Consider the following 21,400-nt stretch of genomic DNA (forward strand, 5'->3'; position numbering starts at 1 on the left):
TGAACACGTATAATTTTTTTTTTTTTAATTTGGAGGTTGACTTTTATGGGTCGCCTAAAAAGTGATGATGGATTTTTGCATAGAAAATTATGTCATGACTTTTCCAACAACCCAATATTTAGAAAGCACTCAAAGGAGGATTGTCCTAGAAAATCAGTTGGATGGGACCAGCATTTGGCATAGTGGCTATGTCATTGGGCTCCCATGTAGTCGACTGCGGTTCAAGTCCCGGACCCAGTAGCTTAAACTCACGCCAGGCGTGTTTGTGTGCATACCCAAGATCCCAAGAGGAGAACGGAGGAGAAGGGATTGTGGCGTGACCATCCCTTGGTTGGTAATTTCTCACTTTCCGTCTCTCTGTCCCTCTCTGCCTTTCTGACAAGCACACACACCCTTATAGCAAAAACCTCTCCAAAAAAAAAAAGGAAAGAAAATCAGTTAGATATTATCTTTTGTTTTTTTATGCAAACCATCAACTGGAATCCTTTGATGGTTCCTTTGATGATTCTGTCATTTTTGTGGTTGGTTTTATTTGGCAGATAGTGGGGGGAGGGGGGGTTTGGCATACATTTGGTATGTTTTTGGTTTTGGGTATTTTGGGTATTTTTGGTTTTGTTTGTTTGTTTTTTTGGCACCAACCTGGAATTCCATTTTACAAAGTCCCCTCCTAGAGCATGGGTCTTCACTATACCTGTGCAAAACATTACCCATCTCTGAATGCTTAACCTTCAATATACTGTGAAGAACTGAAAAAGGAATGGAGAAAGTAGCTTGCATAAGGTCCTGTAGGTAGAGCATAGCACCTGGGGAATGGGGCAGGTTGAAAGCCAAGGGTGACACCAGAAAAAAAGAAGCCCCTTCTTTCTGAAATGGTCCTGCATCTCAGGAAACCTGCACAACTATAGACTCTGTCTTCTTTTCTTCCTTCTGGCCATCAGATGCACCGCTTAAAATATCACTGAGGTACAACTCTTCATATACCTCATTTCGTAACTCTCCGGCTTTCAGATATTTCCACTGTGTATTTCAAATGCCTACCCTTCCCCTCAGCAGGGAACCATGCTTGTGCCTTCCCTGTAAGATTTTAAATGAAATTGATTTGTCGAAGCTCTCAGACCTTAGGAACTGAATTTTCATGCTTAACTGTGACATCTAAGCCATCTGACTTTCCCAAGCGTCCCTTAAAACTTCTTTTTAGACATTGTAAATCAAAGCAGCAATGACTATCAGGCTTTCATTGCTATGAACATTACTGGAATAAAGTTTGCATTAATTAAATTCATCTTCAGGAAGTTAACAGTAGTTGCAAGTAGTACAAAATGTGATCTTCGTGTTCTTGGCAGGGTTATGTAATGGAAGCACTCCTTACCTTGGAAGCTGCTGTGGATAACTTGTCTGACTGCTTGAAGAACAGTGATCTCTTAACAGTATTATCTCGGTGAGAATCAGCTTACTGGCATTTTGAAATCAAATGTAGTGTACTGAATATTTAGGAAATATGTTTGGGCAATATCCAAAGAACAAACCTAGTTTTATATGTCTATTTGTGACTTGGAAAAGTATGTATGATTTTTTTTAAGTTAAAAACGAAGAAGAAAGTTATACAATATACACACACATCTACACATTATGTAAGTATTTTAAAGTGTCTAAAAGATAGACACAAAACGTTATCTCTAAATTATACAAACATTAATTATTTTTCATTTTCTCTTTCATGTCTTTAAATTCTTTTTCAAATTCATATAATAATCATCCTGCTTGTTACATTAGTAAATGGAAAATAAAATAACTAAATATTTTTATGTTTATTTATTTATTTCTTCCACAAGAGAAAGAGACAGGGAAAAACAAAAAGGTGGAGAGAGACAGGAGCCCCCCAACAAGATCTTCACACCATGATTCATCCTGTTTCAGCCGGCCTGAACCATAGGCACATGCTGCTGTGCCCAGCGTGTTCAGAGAGTTCCCAGGATGTGACCTGGAACCTTTCCCATATGGGTCTAGTTATGTTTCCACTGTGCCACTGTCTGGTTCCTAAATATTATTTTTAAATGTATATACCAAGTTCATTTAAATTATTACTATAAAACAATCAGAAGAAAATATTTTAATTAGGAAAAATCTTTCTTTTTGTTGTTCTTGCCAATTTCAAGTCATGTGCAATTCCATATTCTGTTTGTGTAACTGACCTAGTTTTGCTTGAAATCGGGTCACTAATGTTTCTCTATAATAATAATGTTTTATTTTTAAGTTGAGTATTTATTTTTTAGAGAGTTTTTCACTATAGGGCGTGTGCGCTCGCCAGACAGACAGAGAGAGACATTAGAGACAGAAAGCGAGAAATCACCCCCCAGAGGGGATGGTCATGCCGCAATCCCTTCTCCTCCATTCTCCTCTTGGGATCTTGGGCATGCATGCACACGCACCCATGGTGAATTTAAACCACTGGGTCTGGGACTAAAACCGCAGTCGACTACATGGGAGTCTAGCAAAATAGCCATCTGCTGGTCCAAAGTCGAGTATTTTTATGGATAGATAATTTTGGTCTAATTATCGATATCATATATATTTATCTACATGAATCTACAGATCTAGCCAAATCAGTAAAACTTTGGCAAGAATATTGATAAAAAGAATTTTATTGTTTTAGCATGAATAGACTTAGAGATATTTTTTTATAAATTTTATAAGCAAAAAGATACATTTTTTAAGAGGTTTTGCCTTAGGGCACCTGCACTTATTGGAGAGCAAGAAAGAGAGAGAGAGACAGAGACAGTGAGAGAGAAAATGAGAAACTACTTCTCAAGGTGGGAGGAGGATGACCACGTCACAATCCCTTCTCCTCCATTCTCCCCCCAGGATCCTGGGCACACATGCACATATGCCCAGCATGAATTTCAAGCTAATTGGCCCACGATTCAAACAGTGGTCAGCCATGTGGGTGTCCAGCATCACAATTGCTATGCCATCTGCTAGTCCCAAGATACCTGTTGACTCAAATATCTACTTCTTTCTGGATAATATAATTTCCATTTCTGTACTTCTTATAAGTCAGTTAACAGAATATTATTGTTTATACCTATAAGGCATATTTTTTTCATAATTATTCCTATCTAAAATACATGAAGAAGCATTGGTGAACTTTAAGACCAACTACTGATTTCTTTAGATTACAATAAGTGAAAGTCATTACTGGGTTTTGTTTTTATTTGTTGGTAAGGGTTGTTCTTGTTTTGTTTTTCATAGCATTAAGAACAATGAAAAAAAGAGATAATTAGAACATAGTATTTTCAAAGAATGGTTTCTCCTTTAGTTTTTTCAGTGGTCTTAAAAGGACTGGCTTTTCATTTAAATGTGCTGGCATTCTATTAAACTTATTTATTTTGTACCCAGCTCTTCATCACCAGATTTAAGCTCTAACACAAAACTAACAGCAAGCAGGAAGAGCACAGGACAACTCAATGTGAACCCTGGAACTTCCAGTGGCAATCCCACAACTGCAGAACGGAGCCGGCATCAGAGAAGCTTCTCTGTGCCCAAGAAGTTTGGCGTTGTTGACCGATCCTCGGACCCACCTCGAAGTGCCACACTGGACAGAATCCAGGCTTGTACCCAACAGGGACTCTCCTCAAAAACCAGGAGCTCATCCTCCTTGAAGGACAGTCTCACAGACCCATCCCACATAAACCATCCAACAAACTTGCTGGCCACCATCTTCTGGGTCACAGTGGCCTTGATGGAATCAGATTTTGAGTTTGAATATCTAATGGCCTTAAGACTGTTGAACAGATTACTGGCTCACATGCCACTTGATAAAGCTGAGAACCGAGAAAAACTTGAGAAACTCCAGGCACAGCTCAAATGGGCTGACTTCTCAGGGTTGCAGCAGCTGCTGCTGAAAGGATTCACCTCCCTCACCACCACGGACCTTACCCTGCAACTTTTCAGTTTGCTGACACCAGTGTCTAAAATATCCATGGTGGATTCATCCCAAGCTATTGGTAAAGCCAACATAGTTCACTCTTCAAATTCTGGTGTTGATTGTATTCATCTTTAGTGTAATAATATGTCACTGCTTTTTTAAAATTCTGTTTTGAAATGGTTCTTTCAGAATGGTTTCTTTTTCTCTTTTATAATTCTACATAGTGTAAATCTTAATTGTTTATATGATAGAAGATATTTGTAAGGCAATAGCATAAAAAGACAGAAATTATATATGAGGCGACTTCAGAAAGTTAGTGGAAAATAGAAATAAAGTTTGAGTTTATTTGATGCAAGAACTTTGAAATTCATGCATAGTTTTTTTTTATATAAAATGCCTTTTCCATGACCTTTTTGAAATTCCCTCTTGTATTAGTGACTTCTTTATGTTTCAGAAATCAAATCACATGTACTGTTAGCATATTCCATTGCTCATATATAGACTTATTTCCTTTTTTTTTTTAATTCCCGAGTCTTTCACTTTTCTTCTCTCTTAAAACTTCTCTTGGTTCCCTATCCTTTTGAACTAAGCCAAATACACAAACCAGTTTTGTTTTGTTTTGTTTTCAAGAGGTTTTTGCCATAGGGCACATGCACTCGCCAGAGAAAGAGGAGACAGAGGCAGTGAGAGGAAAAGTGAGAAATCACCTCTCAGGGGGGATGGTACCTCAATCCCTTCATTCTCCATTTTCCTCCTGGGATCTTGGGCATGTGCACACACATACCCAACATGATTTTCAAGCCACCACATCTGGGACTTGAACTGTGGTTGGCCATGTGGAAGTCCAGCAATATAACCACTACTCCATCTGCTGGCTCCACAAACCAGATTTTAATACAATGGCCTATGGTCTAGAATCATTTCATGAAGCTAGAGCTTAACACAGAGGTACTAAGCCATTCCTCATCATTTTAACATTTTTTCATTGAATATGACTAGGACCTAATTTGGTTGGCCTATGTCTTCTCACATCAGTTTTTCTTAAAATGTGTTTTTGGATAAAAATATCAAACTAATGCTTCAGCTCAGTTCAATCTGTGACAATGAAATCTGTACCAGTTGTTCTTAGCATGTTAGTCGTGGTCTTTTAACATTACAAATCCACTTCAGTGCCTCCTGTATAGTTAGTGCCATTGTAGTTGTATGTTTTCCATGGGTTTTATGTTAGATCGTATTTAAGCTGTTTCAAGAGTCTTGTTTCTACCTCGCCTCAGACTTAAATCTATAATATACCTTCCCACTAATAACGGTTAAAACGCCATGTTCAGCTCACTCCATTGTGTCTTCTCTAATCCAGGGTTCCCATTGAATGTCTTGTGTCTCCTGCCCCAGCTGATTCAACATTTTGAAAATCCCAATCAGTTCTGTAAGGATATAGCCGAAAGGATTGCTCAGGTATGAGTTACAGATCCGCACTCAGGAAGACCTATTTCAGGCCTTCTACAAGGGCCAGTATTATCTAACAGAAATTACCAGGCCCAGAGAAGGCAATTATTTTCTCAAAAACTAGAAATACTGACTGATACCACTGATAATGTACTGGGTAATCGATGCAAATTGTCTTGTTTGCTTTCATTATTGAGAAAATAGGTGGAATTTGTAAAAATTATACTAGCTAATTACACAGCTAAGCACTGTAGCTATCAAAAAGTATATCAATCTACTTTCATAACCGCCAGAACTTACAGCAAATTTGCAGACATTTGTTCCTCTGCATCTGGCTATTTTATCCCTAATTGATTTTCTTATCTTAAAAGGTTTGCTTGGAAGAGAAGAACCCTAAACTCTCAAATCTTGCACACGTCATGACTCTTTATAAAACACACAGCTACACGAGGGACTGTGCCACGTGGGTCAATGTGGTCTGTCGATACCTTCATGAAGCATATGCTGATATTACCTTGAACATGGTTACCTACCTGGCAGAGGTAAGCTTGTAGACTAAGGACCAAATCTTTTATAGCTTCCATGAGTAAAATATTTATGTTATTTTGATAATATATTCTTAACTTACATTTCTTGAGTGTCTATTGTGTATTACAGATGCTTAATGGGATAATTTAAAATCCTCACAACAACCTAGTGATATAGATAATATCATAATAAAAAAATCTCAGTGTCAGACAGTTTAAGTGATTTGCCATAAATTGTAAAGGCAGAACTAGTCTTTGAACCTAGACATAGCTGTTTTGTAAGCTTAAACTCCATCTATTTACCACATTAATACCTGCTAGTATATGGTGGAGATGAGAAAATTTTGTGGTCTTTAAATTATGATTTTTGGATTTCATTGTTGCCTTTTTTTTTTTTAGGATATGAATTCATATCTGTTGCTAGGGCCTTTGTAAAGGAGACGAGGCCAACCTGTCCTAGTTTTTCTCTTAGCTGTGTCACCAGTGCAGGGTTTATGTAGGGTAAAGGATCAACCACTTCTCGAAGGTTCCGCAAGACCAAAAGTGTCTACTAGCAGATAGTGGACACCCAGCCCATCAATATTTATACTTGATCTCTCAGGATTTTTGACTTACAATGTGAGTCAGCAAATGTGGGCCATGTTAAGACTAACAACAGCCCAGGATTCACATGCTCTTTTACACCAACATTCCTGGCATTTTAAAGACCCTCTCCTAAGTGCTACCCTGCAGTTTTTTGATAATCACCTGATTATACCTATCCTCACAAGAGTTACTAAGTAAGCATAGCATACCTCAGCACGCAAGCAATACTGAGGAAACTGATGCAAACATCCTGCTTACAAAGGCAGACCATGCCTGTTTTCAAAGAAGAAGAAGTGTAAGATAGCAAGGAGGCCACATTTATGTAGATCAGTAACCATAAAAATTTCAAAAAGACAAATGGGGTGTGTGGTACACACACACACACACACACACACACACACACACAGAATATTAATCAGCCTTAAAAGAAAGAAATTCTAGTATACTACCATACAAATGAACTTGGAGGACATTATGCTAAGTGAAAGAAGCCACAAATGGGCAAATGCTGCATGAATCCACTTAGTGAAGTATATAAAGTAGGCAAATTTATAGGGAAAGTATTGGTGACCAGCAGCTAGAGGCAGTTGGGAATGAAAAGCGGTTATTTTATGGGTAGAGAGTTTCAGTTTGGTATGATAAACAAGTTCTGAAAATAGATAATAATGATGATTGCACAACAATGTGAATGTACTTAATACTGTTGCATTATCATTTAAAAAGAAGATTGAAAGGACCCAGCAGGTAGCATGGTGGTTAAGACACTGAATTCCCATGCAGTTTGAGTCCTGGATCCAGAAGCTTGCTTTCTCACTTTCTCTCTTTTTGTCTTTCTTCGGTGACTTAATAATAATAATAATAAGTGAAAGTTAAATAAAATTTTTAAAAATGATTAAAATGAGGGCCAGCTCCAAGGTCTGGCAGTTAAGGCAGTCAGATACAACATGGCTCTCTGTGCTCTTTGAATCCCAGACTCAGCTACTTGAAAACACACTGGCCACATGTGTGTACATGCCCAAAATCCCAAAGGGAGGGACAGATGGAGAAGGGATTGCAGGAGGCATTTTTCTCCTCTCTCTTGTTCTCTTTCTGTCTCTCTCTGGCAAGTGAACAAACAAAACTTTAACAAAAAAAAGTTTATATATATATATATATTTGCTTAAATGGTAAATTTTATGTTATATATATATATGTATGGGCGGCTTAAACTCAAGCAGGGCGCGTGTACGTGCGTGCCCAAAATCCCAGGAGGAGAATGGAGGAGAAGGGATTGTGGTGTGGCCATCCCCCCTGGGGGATGATTTCTCGCTTTCTATCTCTCTGTCTCTCTCTGTCTTTCTGGCGAGCGTATGCGCCCTATAGCAAAAACCTTTCCAAAAAAAAACTAAAAATGGGTGTGAGAAAAGCAGATGGCATAATGGTTACCTCACTCGACTACCACATAATCAACCACAGTTTGGGTGAGTCTCGGACTCAGCGACTTCAAACTCACGCCAGACATGTGTGTGTGTACCCAAGATCCCAAGATGAGAATGGAGGAGAAAGGATTGCAGCGTTGCCATCCCCAGTGGGGGATGATTTCTCACTTTCTGTCTCTCTCTCTCTCTGTCTCTCCAACAAGCTCTTGTGCCCTAAAGCAAAAATCTCTCTAAAAGATAAATAAATAAATAAATAAATAAATAAATAAATAAATAACTGGTGACCTGATTTCTTTTTTATAGCCCTTGATGCAGAATTGTCTCCGAAGTATTTATCATGAATTTAATCGACTTTCTATCCTATATAGTACATGTTAACTTGTATTTCAGTTACTCACATATGCTTTCAGGTCTTGGCCATGCACGTACATACAATTTCATGTAGCTGTGGTTAGTATTTCCATCAAACCTACTCTGTTCATTTAATATTAACTTGTGAATGTCCATTTGTTGATATAATTTGCATAGTGTTGTTTTGAATAACTTCAATTCTAACAAGTTAAAATAACATTTGCTTAATCATCTCCATTTTGCTTATGTTCATAACTTTTCTATTATAAATTATCCTATTATGTAAACTTCTATTAAATGATATTTGTTATATAAATATCTTATTAAGTGATATTTTATCAATGGTAATTGATTTCATCAAAATAATTTTATCAAGAAATATCAAATAATTCCACATTTCCCAAAGTAGAACTAAATAATTAAAGAGAATGGATATGTGGATATGTTATTTGGTTCTTCTACACATTTGAGAAGTTGGTCTTCAAAAAGACTTTCTTAATTTGTAATACTTAACCATCCATAAATATTATTTCTTTATTTGCTACTAATTTTTATTGTTTATTCATTTTTTAAATGTAATACTTCTATTAATACTTCACATTACGTTACTTTATTTTCTCTATGTTCTTCCTTCTTAGTGAAGATATTCATCTTTCCACACAATAGTTTTATGTAATTATTTATTTCCTAATGCGTTAACTTCTCAGTTACTTCCTTTAACCACTTTTTTTTGGAGAGGTTTTCGCTATCGGGGGCATGCACTCACCAGAAAGACAGAGAGAGACAGAGAGACAGAAAGCGAGAAATCACCCCCCAGGGGGGATGGCCACGCCGCAATCCCTTCTCCTCCATTCTCCTTTCGGGATCTTGGGCACACACACACACGCACCCGGCATGAGTTTAAGCCGCCAGGTCCAGGACTTGAACCGCAGTCAGCTACATGGGAGTCCAGCAACATTGCCATTACACTAACTGCTGGTCCCCCTTTAACCACTTTTGATGTAGAATTTCCGCTTTAATTAGGATGATTTCTACAAGTTCTTTATTTTGAACTGTAAACTTTTATCATGATATCTGTCATATATATTTTCTTATTATTTTGCTTTCCTTTTGGAAAATATCATTGATTTTTTTTCTGATTATAAAAGCAATGTATGTGCATAATAAAAAATTCAGAAAGTACAGAGCATTTTTTTAAAAAAAGAAACACTCAATTGTACCATCTGGAAAGAAACACTATTAAGATTTTGTTGGATTTCTTTCCAGCGTTACTTCTTTTTTTATTTTTTTTTCTTAGTTTGCTACAGGGTACATGCACTTGCTAGGGAGAAACACAGACAGAGAGAAAGAAAATGAGAAAGCAAGAAAGCATTCTCTGTGGAGAATGGTCATGCTACAATCTCTTCTCCATCTCGTTTCTTTGGGGTTTGGGCTCAGACACATGCACCCAGTGTGTCTTTCAGACTCCTGGGTCCAGGACTCTTACTGAGCTCTCAGCCACATGGCATTCATCTGCCTTAACCACCACACCTCTGCCATACCAGCTGGCCCCAATGCTACTGCTATACAACACACACACACACATCAATATTAGCATCACTATTATATAGAGAATCGTATATCCCTCGTTTTCCACTTAATATTACCTGATATCCTTTACTGTCTTTAAAAATGTCATTCTAGGGGCAAGCCAGTGGCTTTGTGGTTAGGGCTGCTGGATCCCATGTGGCTGACCACAAAGTTCAGATCCAGACCTACTGTCTTGGGGGGCACATGTGAATGTGTGCCCAGGATCCTGAGCAGAAAGGATTGCAGAATAGCCATCCCTTTGGGGAGTGCTTGGCCATGCCACAGTCCCTTCTTCTCCATTCTCCTCACAGGATTTTGGGCAAGTGCCCAGCATGAGTTTTAAGCTGCCAGGTCTGGGACTTGAGCTGCATTCGACCTCATGGGAGTCCAACCATTACTACTGGTCCCAGGAGTGCTTTCTTAAAAAAAAAAAAAAAAAGTCATTGTATTTACTATATGATATTTCATGATACAGTTTAGCACTGATATACCCATTTCCCTAGTGTTCAACATTTTAAATTGCTTAAAATTCTTTCTTGTTTTGTGTATGATTTTTTTTAATCATTGTAAATAGTGCTATGGAGAAATCTCATACATAAAGCATAGTGTTTACCTCTGGTTTTGGAGACATTCCTAAAAGTACAATTACTATTTCAAAAAATATGAACCTCTTTAGTGCTCTTAATCTCAACTGCCTGATTATCCAGTTTATCATTTCTACTGGTATGTAAGAATTCTCTTTTTTTTAATCTTCTCAACAGTACTAAATATTATCAGTTTCTAATCTTCGCCACTCCTCACAGGATTTTGGGCAAGTGCCCAGCATGAGTTTTAAGCTGCCAGGTCTGGGACTTGAGCTGCATTCGACCTCATGGGAGTCCAACCATTACTACTGGTCCCAGGAGTGCTTTCTTAAAAAAAAAAAAAAAAAGTCATTGTATTTACTATATGATATTTCATGATACAGTTTAGCACTGATATACCCATTTCCCTAGTGTTCAACATTTTAAATTGCTTAAAATTCTTTCTTGTTTTGTGTATGATTTTTTTTAATCATTGTAAATAGTGCTATGGAGAAATCTCATACATAAAGCATAGTGTTTACCTCTGGTTTTGGAGACATTCCTAAAAGTACAATTACTATTTCAAAAAATATGAACCTCTTTAGTGCTCTTAATCTCAACTGCCTGATTATCCAGTTTATCATTTCTACTGGTATGTAAGAATTCTCTTTTTTTTAATCTTCTCAACAGTACTAAATATTATCAGTTTCTAATCTTCGCCAATTTGATAACTGACAGATTGTACCTCTTATTATGTAATTTTTGATAGGTCGTGATATTTAATGCTTTCCTGTTGAGGATTATTTTCTTATAAGTATGTATGAATTTCATATTTATGTATTCACATCTATCCACATAAGATAATATGATAATATCTGCATGTCTTCAGTTGTTAGGATTTTATTTCCCTTTCTGAGGAAATGTGCACTCATTAAGGTGTTGGGAAATGTCGGTACCTCCATGTGAAAATCTGCTATCAGACTGACTCCAGCTGCACTTTGCCTCCCATAGCTGCTGGAGAAGGGTCTCCCTAGTATGCAGCAGCCCCTCCTCCAAGTGATCTACAGTCTGCTCAGCTACATGGACTTGTCTGTCGTGCCTGTCAAGCAGTTTAATGTGGAAGTTCTGAAGACCATTGAAAAATATGTGCAAGTGAGTATTTGCATAACCTCCCTTATCAGCCATAGTCTTTCTAGAAAGACTGAGGCTTTGTCCATAGCTTGTCCTTGGCTACAAAGCTATATGCATACCAAGGCATTCATTCATTTCCTGAAAACCATAACACACTAACTGCAGTCAAAAGTGGGAGCTGACCAAACCTTGAGTAGTGCTCCAAGGAAACAGATAAGACAAGGCCCTGGGATGTTCCTATGCCTTGAGAGGATGCGTTTATACTTCTCGGGGTTTACAGGTGGGGTTTTAAATGCACACACCTGGCTGGGAAGGCAGGTAGGACCTTATTTTTAGTATCTCATTTCAGAGGAGAAAGAGAGAATGAACTTGCATGTATGCCAGGTTCCAGGCTAGGTGTTTCAACATGTGAAAGGTTATTCAGAAGTTTAAATCTCCACTTCAGGCAAAACCGTAGTAGTGCCAAGTGGATGCTGCTGCTAGGCAGGCTGAGGTTACGTGGAAGGCCTGAGTTTGATTCCCAACTTACTCTAAAAAAGCCAGGTGTGTGATGGGACCAGCAGTTAGCGTAATGGCTATGTTGCTGGACTCCCATGTAGTCGACCACGGTTCAAATCCTGGGCCCGGTGGCTTAAACTCATGCTGGGCGCGTGTGCATGCATGCCCAAGAGCCCGAGAGGAGAACAGAGGAGAAGGGATTGCGGCGTGGCCATCCCTCCCGGGGGGTGATTTCTCACTTTCTCGCATTCTGTCTCTCTCTGTCTGGCAAGCGCACACGCCCTATAGCCCAGGCGCACACGCCCTATAGCAAAAAAAAAACCTCTCCAAAAAAAAAAAAAAGCCAGGTGTGCAGCCAGCTAGGTGGTATAGTGGTTAGGGCAGCTATAATAGATCCCACATGGTTGGTTGCATGGTTCAGGTCTTAAACCCAGCAGCTTGAGAGACAGCTTGGACATATGTGTGTGTGTGCCCAGGATCTTAATAGAAGAGCGGAGAGAAAGGGCTTGCAGTATGGCCATCCCCCAGGGGGTGATTTCTCACTCTCCCCTGCACCCCTCTCCATGAGTACATGCACCCTACAGAAAAAAGAAAAGGGGGGGGAAAAAGCCAGATGTGGTGGTATGTGCCTATAGTCTCAGCTACTCGGGACACTGAGGCAGGAAGATCATAACAGGTGAGATCTTATCTAGAAAAACTATCTATCTATCTATCTATCTATCATAGGTTTTTTTTAATTAAATAAATAAAATTTTCACTTTAGAGTTGAGGAAACTAAGGAACTAGTGTAAATATACTTGAAATACTTGGGACCAGCAGATAGTTACATTGCTGGACTCCCACGTAATTGACTGCAGTTCAAGTGTTGGATCTAGCGCCTTAAAATTCATGCCAGGTGTGTGCGTGTGTGCGTGCCCAAAGTCCCAAGAGGAAAATGGAGGAGAAGGCATTGCAGTGTGGCCATACTCCCTCAGCGTGATTCCTTGCTTTCTGTCTCTTTGTCTTTCTCTGTCTCTTTGGTGAGTATATGCACCCTGTAGCAGAAAAATCTCTCTTAAAAAAAAAAAAAAAGGCTAAAAAATATTGAGGGGTAAAGAAAACAAGATGGCAAAATGTGAATAATTGATGAAGAGTACGAAAGGTTCATTATACTACACTAGACTGTCTGTTTCTGTAAATATTTTAATATTGCCATAATAAACCATGTTTAAAATTTTACAAACAACAAAAGACTGGCCTCAAGATCTCAGTAAAGAGTGGAGCTGGTATTTGAACCCAGGATCTTCTAGCCACAGAGTCAGAGCTTTTGTTTCAATGTACAGGGCAGCCTTCCCAGCAGGACATTTGGTAAATAACAATAAACACCTACAGCTTGATTCTTTTTTTCTTTTTAGATTTTTTTTTTATTTAACTTTGTTTATTATTATTATTTTCCAGTTTTATCAGAAAGAGACACAGAGAGAGAGAGGGAAAGTGAGAAAGCAAGCCACCAGGTTGGGGACTCAAACTGACTTTGGCCATGTGGGAGCCCAGTGCCTTTAACCACTGCACCACCTGCCAGCCTCATGCCTATAGCTTGATTCTTTAAAGCCATGCCCTGAAACGACTAGAAAAAAATAATAAAGAAATGAAAATAAAAATAAATAAATAAAAAGAAAACAGAACAGAAAATGTCTAGAGCCTAGAAGTTAATCTGAAACTTGTGACCACAGAATGAAGAATAGAAATCCCTTGCATGGGAGCAATGCAGGGCCACCAAGGCATAAGTGGAGAGTGCCAAGCTCAACAGCATTTTCTTAGTCCCTTTTCTGTTGCTGAATTCCACAGACTGGGTGATTTTTTAAAGAATAGAGCCTTATGTAGTCACAGTTTTGAAAGCTGGGAAGTCCATGAGCATGGTACTGGCATTTGGCAAGCGCTTTCTTGCATTTTTAACATGGCAAAAATGCAGGAGACATCACATGGCAAGAGAGAAGACAAGAGCATGTGTGTCCGCTCAGATAGCTCTTCCTCTTCTTACAAAGTCACCAGTCCCATCTTGGGAGCTCTAGCCTGACGCCCTGATCTAGTCCTAATTACCCCTCAAAGACTCTGCCTCTTAATACAGTCACATGAGGAAGAGATTACCTTTCCATGTAAGTTTAAGAGGGCATAGACATTCGGACCATAGCAAATGTAGGCATCTTTTTCTCCGCATCTTATTTAGTCCTCTACTTCTCAGGAGTGTACTTACTGAGCTGCAGAATTCAAGGGCAAATGCTAGCTTTTCTCTGATTCAACTCATAGACAGAGCCATACAGTAGAATTTTAGATGTTTACTTTCCATCTTCACCAATCACATTATTAACAGAAATGATTTAATACTAAAGGTGATTTTTTTGTGGGGGTCAGACAAAGAGAGGGCAAGTGAGAAAGTACCCCCTAGGGAGAATAGCCATACCACAACCCCTACTCTTCCATTTTCTTCTTGGAATTTGGGCATGCACATACACATGCTCAGCATACTTTTTAAGCCGTTAGTCAGGAACTCAAATCACACAGTTGGCCATATGGAATCCAGCCACCTTAACCACCACACCACTGGCTGGCCCACTGAAAGTGATTTTTAAACCTTTTTTTATTATTTTGTTTAATGTTTGTGCCACAAGGCACGTGCACTCACCAGCAAGAGAGAGAGAAAGTGAGAAATCACCCCTCACAGGGTATGGCCATGCTGCAAACCCTACTCCACGATTTTCCTCTCAGGATTTTGAGCCCGCACACACATGCACCAGTCCAGGACCTGAACTACAATCACCTATGTGGGATCTGGTGCCTTAACCACCACACCATCTTCTGTCCCCTAAACATACTTTTTAAAAATATTTTTTCAAATGAGATTGCTCCAGTAATACTTGTATCACATAGTGGGCATCCAGTAGCAGTTTTTCACTTCATGTTACGCTTAGAAGAAAGAGGGCCAGTTCACATCTTTCCACTAATTGTATGCCTTAGTTGGCTGTTTTACTAGGCTGTCAATTCTGTCTTAGGCCTGTGGGCCATTTCTTGTATTTGATACCTTACCTTGACTAATTTCATATTCAAACCATGTCCTCCCTTGTGCAGAATTAAACAGGGAAAGAAATTAGTTTTATTTTTCCAAAATAATAATAATTATTTTTATTATTAGTTAAAATAATAATAATCCAGGATGAGAGAACAAAATGAGTCAAGTCATAAAGACTAAGAGACCTTGCTTGGTTTGGAGAACTCTACCCATATCCTGAGGAAAATGACCCTTGCAGGCCATGCTCGAAGAGTGTGGACTCCACCGTGTCCACCAGAGGGAGCCCTTGAAGAGCAGAAGTTTCTTGGTCTCAAGAGTTCTAGAAAGTTTACTGTAGCTGGATCTGTTATGCAAGCAGAGGAACCAAACAGGTAGACCAGTTAAGAGGCCATTGAAGGGCCAGCAGCATGGTGGTTAAAGCACTGGACTCCCACAGGGCTGACCATTCAAGTCCTGGACCTGGTAACATGCTTTTTCACTTTCCTTCTTTCACTGTTTGCCTCTCTCTGGTCAAACTAAAAAAGTAAAAATAATAAATAAAGCTAAATAAATACTTTTTAAAAAATAAAAGAGAGGCCATTGAAATAGTTCAGGTGAAAAAGGAAACTTCTGAGCCAGTGCCAATAGGCATGGAGAGGCTGACCATTCAAGTCCTGGACCTGGTAACATGCTTTTTCACTTTCCTTCTTTCACTGTTTGCCTCTCTCTGGTCAAACTAAAAAAGTAAAAATAATAAATAAAGCTAAATAAATACTTTTTAAAAAATAAAAGAGAGGCCATTGAAATAGTTCAGGTGAAAAAGGAAACTTCTGAGCCAGTGCCAATAGGCATGGAGAGGCTGAGGACAGAAGTGAAAAAGGATTCTTCTGAGCCAGTGCCAATAGGCATGGAGAGGCTGAGGACAGATTATCAGGAGGGAGGGTAAGAGAAAAGAACAGCTCCCAAATTTCTGGGGTAGTTAAGAGGAAGACATAGAATAAGGAGAGCACTCAGGACAGAGGTCAAGACACACAAGAAGAGCCAAAGAAGTAGGGGAAGGGGCCGGCAGGTGGCGTGGTGGTTAAGAGTATTGGACGGGCCGGCAAGTGGCATAGTGGTTAAAGGCACTAGACTCCCACATGGCCAACCACGGTTCAAGTCTCGGACCTGGTGGCTTGCTTTTCCCCTTCCTCACTCTCTCTCTCTCTCTCTCTCTATCTCTCTCTGTTCAAACTGGAAAATGATAATGATGATAATAATAAATAAAGTTAAATAAAATAATTCTTTAAAAAAAAAAAAGAGTATTGGACTCACACATGGCCAACTATGGTTCGAGTTCCGGACCTGGTGGCTTGCTTTCTCATTTTTCCTCTCTCTCTCACTCTGTCTCTCTCTGGTCAGATTTAAAAATATAAATAAATAAATAAATAATGTTAAAAAAAATAATTCTGAAAAAAGAAGAAGTAGGGGAAGGATAAAGGAAGACTGGAAACTGGAGGTGGGACACATTTTTAGAAAGAGTGACAGGTCAATAACATACAGTACATTGGAGGATTCTTTTCCTTCAAATTAATGAGGTCCCTCATTATAAAAAGTGGTACCTGGTCATTTTAAACTCTTATTTATTTAAATATGGACAAAATCTGTCTGGTGTTTTTTTATTATTTTTTTATTTCCTAAGTGCAGCTCATTTGAAATATAAATGACCTTTTTATATCATTTGCCTTTTACTGTCCACGCAATTTCACACGTTGTTTTAAGTCAGTGGATTGGGACTGCTCACAGGTTTCAGTGGTGCTATGTTACCTTTTTAAATGACATGATTTGTCCAAGAGGAGACTGGAAGGGATGGGATTGCACCCCCTCTCGGAGTGGTGATTTCTCACTTTCTCTCTCTCCCACTCTCTCACTCTCTGTTTCTGTCTCTCTCTCTCTCTGGTGAGTGCAAGCACCCTATAGCAAAAACTAAGGGGGAAAAAAAAGCCATGATTTGTAACCGTTGACTGTTTTCTTTCCTGCAGAGTGTTCATTGGAGGGAAGCTTTGAATATCTTGAAGCTGGTAGTTTCTCGCTCTGCCAGCCTTGTTTTGCCCTCCTACCAGCACAGTGACCTTTCAAAGATTGAAATCCATCGAGTGTGGACTAGTGCTTCCAAGGAATTGCCTGGGAAAACCCTGGACTTTCACTTCGATATTTCAGAGGTACTTAGCTGCGCTGTTTCTGTGAACTTCAGCATGAATTTATGTGAGGGGACTTCAGTTTGTGGAAAAAGAGAATTAAAATACTAGTTAATTTTTGGGCAAGAAACTTTGAAATCTGTGTGTTGCTTTTTGGGTTTTTTTTTTTTTTCTTTCCACAATATGCACTTTCTTTAAACCTTTTGAAGACCCCTTATAGTGGCAAAGGTCAAAAGCCTGGAAAAAAAGACTTATTTTACGTTTAAGTGAAGACTTTTAAGGTCTAAATGAAGTTCTGGTTTTTTGTTTTCGGGGTTTAAAAAAAAATCACACTGGATGTCACATTCACTAGGGCGCTCAATTAACAGCTTTTAAAAATAGAAATAAGCCTCAGTCATATAAAAATAGTATATAAAAGATACTTAAAAACAGAATGAACTCAAGCATTTTAAACCATGACCTTCACTGATTCCTTATCTGACAGCTACTAGGTCATGACTCCATGTCCACGACCTTGTTTTCTGTACTGTCACCCAGCCAGTGTATGACTCAGATTTACAAAAATATGGACTCTGCGTTTACAGTAGCTTCCCCAAGTCACACTGCTTTTTAAACAAGGGAAAAAACTAAATTCTTCCCTTGATGGGGGAGGAAGAGTGTGCATAATGGTCAGATTTACCTGGAGGTCCATGAACAAACATCTGGGAGGCCTGTATTTAATTATTTATTATGGAATACAAAGATTTGTTTCATGTCTCTCTGAAACCGTGCCCTGTACACCAGCCAGAGCAGAAACCACACTGTTCATCATGATAACCAGGGCCTGGTATGGTGTCTGGTGCACAGTAGACCCTTAATAAATATTTCCAAACCAAAAAACATTCCAAATACATACTCAGTGAAAAATATACTAAGAAATAAAGCAGATCTGTTTATACAGAACTTGCACTGTTAAGCAGGTTATATCCAAGTTCGGGTTTTTGACACAATAGTACTCATTGACCTTTTATCACTTCAGTATTCAGGATAAGGTACTGTTCTGCTGCCATTGTGGTAAGGTATCAGTTAAGGTATCAGTTCAATCTTTATCTATTTTTAACTTTTTTCCCTTTTACTTAGCTGGGGAAAATGCTACTTTTACTCTTAGACTTGAGTATGTTGACAGTATATAAAGTGAGCAATTGAGAGTAAATAAAGCTTAATGACTACAGGTTTGGAAGAAGGGGAAGAATTTTGGTGTCTTATTTTAATGATAAGAAATTTGTTCAAGTTTAAACATCTGAAATCTGACTACTTCGTTTCCTGTACATTTTGCTTCTAATTTTTATCAGTGGTTTCTCAAGGATGGTTAAGAATAAGCAGTTGGATTTTCTTTCTGCAGCTATAGGAGGTAGGAAAATGTTAAAGAGAGAAAATGATTCAGAATGTGCATTTGAACATCAGGAAAATAAGCCTCCTCATAACAATGAACTTCTCTAATCTGATTTTTTATCAAATAAGCAGTTTTGGTTGTTCTGCATAGACCACAGAACTATTAATGAGACAGAAGAATGTGTGCTTTTGTTTTCTTTTTTTTTTTTTTTCCTAGACACCCATCATCGGGAGGCGATATGATGAACTGCAGAATTCTTCTGGGCGTGATGGGAAGCCCAGAGCCATGGCTGTCACCCGCAGCACATCCTCTACGTCATCAGGCTCCAACTCCAATGTCCTTGTACCCGTGAGCTGGAAGAGGCCCCAGTATTCTCAAGTATGCAATCCTGGACTCCCAGCACTGGAGGGGAGATTAGGGGACTGCCCGTGTAATGGGATTTCCTTCGTTCACCATCCCTACATTACCTGTTTAAGTCTTGACACTTCAGTGATGGGGATCGCAAGGACTTTCCAAGAGAACTCAGTTTATCTTTGATCAGTTCATTATATGAGTTAAAGTCTGGCTGTTTGTTGCCTCTACCCATTGGCACTACTTCTCTTGGGGCTCAGAAAAGAAAATCTGATCTTTCATGTAGCAGCCCTTCAAACATTTAAAGAAATCCTGCCACTCAGCTGCTTGCCCAGTCAAGTCCTCTTTTCTCCCTTTTAACACTTCCTTAGTTCTCCCACCCAATTCTACAGGGCTTCAACTCCCAAAGGGTTGACAGGGCTGTGCACCCAAAGACCACTCTTGTCTCTCTTCTGGGCACATATACTCCACTGATGGTATCCAGGCATAGACTGAGCCACACAGAGAAGAGAGGCTGCCAGACTGCTCTGTAGTTCGGTTGTCACAGCTAGGACTGTATCTACTCTGTGTGTGACTGCATCACAATCCTGATGCCTCTGGACTTACTGTCAAGTACAACCATGCATTATCCAGGGATCTTTTGATGGCATGTGTCAGAAGCCCACTGAAAACTTACCTTAAGTGGAAAAGCAATTTATTAACTCATCTTTCTTAACTGCAAGCACAGCTGAGTTATAGTACACAAATACACAAATGTCAGAAACTGACCCGTAGTCTCTCTCCCCTTCTCAATGTCCTCGCCATCCCATCCCAAAGTCTTGGCTTCTGTTTTACCCTCTGTTGACTTCATCCTCAGGTAGTCTTCCCATATGAGACATCAGTAACCTCTGGAACCTCCAAGTTTATATGGTCTTTGGCCATGATTTCAGAAGGGCAGAGGATTTCTCTCTATAAAGGACTCTTGCTGGGTGTGTGAGGGTGGCAAGGCCCCACTTAGTGTGAGAGGAACTGTCCCCAAGATAAAAAGAGGGACTCCATGTTCCCAGAAGTAGGTGAAGTGGGTACTGGACAGGAAAAACACTTTGTGTGCAAGCCAAGCTGGCTTCACCTTTACTCTCAAAGGTTAGGGAAATGGGACATTATTGAGTTGTTGAACGTTCTTTGAAAAAGAAGAAAAACGTACAGCATGATTTTGTTATCTTCTGCTTTCATTCCTCCCAGAATTGTAAAATGACCACCTAAGATTTAAGGAAGTAGTTTAGCAAATTTCCCGCCATCCCTCAAAATCAAGGTCCCCCTGTCTCCACCTTTATTGAGTGTCCTTTCTATAATTTGAAAGGAGGATGCAGGGAACCAAGTTCCATTTAGTAGAAAAATCTAGGCATTGTATTGGCTTCCTAGCCATTTCCATGTAAATTTACATCATATTAAAGCAGAAGGATCATTTTAAAGAGATTAGGCAAGATTGATTGTGACAACAATTAACCTGTTATCTAAAATATTTTCACTACATGTTATTAATATTTTTTAAGTTTAATGAGATATTTTAGATTTCTTTTTTTTACCAGTCTTTGTGTATTTTACATCTCAGTTCTCACTGACTACATTTCAAGCCTGATTATCCCATATAGCTAGCAGGTATGGCAGTAAAGCAGATTTGTTAGTGGGACTCTACAATGAAAACGTGCCTGTGTTTCTTTTTCAGAAGAGGACAAAAGAAAAGTTGGTGCACGTCCTTTCTCTGTGTGGCCAAGAAGTAGGATTAAGCAAAAATCCATCAGTAAGTTCTACTCTGTATATAGTTCTTTTGGTACCCTATCACTTTTGCATTTGCATTGGTCATATAGATTAGAAGATTCAACTATGAGTGACAAGTATGATATCAATCTCCAGATCAAATCTCTGCACTGTTTCTCCCACACCATCATTATTAATCACTTTGAATACAAAAATAATGGAAGATGTTGGTTGGTCATTCCAGTTTTTCTGTGAACACTCAGTTATTTTCATTTTTTTTCTTTTTTTTTATTTTAAATTTATTCGTTTTCGACATTAATTCACTATACACCATCACAACACACAAATGAATTTTCCATCCAAAATACACTGTGCATTGGCTCAATCAAGCACATCAACATACATGTTCTCAGCAAATAATTTTCCAATTCTTATGTCCTGCATACCTTGCCTTTTGTTTTGCCATCCCTGATTCCCCATCCCCCACCCTCTGCCATGTCCCATCCTCCTCCCACATTGTCCCTGGCATCCACGGTTGCCCTCCATGCCTTCCCCCCACCCCCATTCAATTGTTCTGCCAATGAACTTAATTAGTCTAAATATATCCAATAGCTAGCACAGCTGACACATACCTATACATGAACCCAAGTCTGACTTTAGGCATAAACCCCAGTGAGTAGAATGAACATACTATAAAGTAGTACCCAGCTGTGCCCATACAGCTC

The 21,400-nt window shown here is 39.0% G+C and overlaps 1 protein-coding gene across 7 annotated transcripts in view; it reads left to right on the forward strand.

The window, feature by feature from the left end:
* Positions 1-21,400, forward strand: part of FRY (FRY microtubule binding protein) — a 505,649-nt gene that overhangs the window by 434,293 nt on the left and 49,956 nt on the right. For all 7 annotated transcript variants that reach the window (XM_027775685.1, XM_027775680.1, XM_027775682.1 and 4 more), the window contains 8 exons: positions 1,344-1,438; positions 3,397-4,004; positions 5,283-5,380; positions 5,743-5,913; positions 11,396-11,536; positions 17,060-17,239; positions 18,804-18,965; positions 20,644-20,718. In XM_027775685.1, the coding sequence (XP_027631486.1) occupies positions 1,344-1,438; positions 3,397-4,004; positions 5,283-5,380; positions 5,743-5,913; positions 11,396-11,536; positions 17,060-17,239; positions 18,804-18,965; positions 20,644-20,718 (1,530 nt within the window). The remainder of the gene's footprint in view (positions 1-1,343; positions 1,439-3,396; positions 4,005-5,282; positions 5,381-5,742; positions 5,914-11,395; positions 11,537-17,059; positions 17,240-18,803; positions 18,966-20,643; positions 20,719-21,400) is intronic.

Source organism: Tupaia chinensis, unplaced genomic scaffold (assembly GCF_000334495.1).
Source record: "Tupaia chinensis unplaced genomic scaffold, TupChi_1.0 Scaffold000597_1, whole genome shotgun sequence".
In the NCBI taxonomy this organism is placed as follows: domain Eukaryota; kingdom Metazoa; phylum Chordata; class Mammalia; order Scandentia; family Tupaiidae; genus Tupaia; species Tupaia belangeri.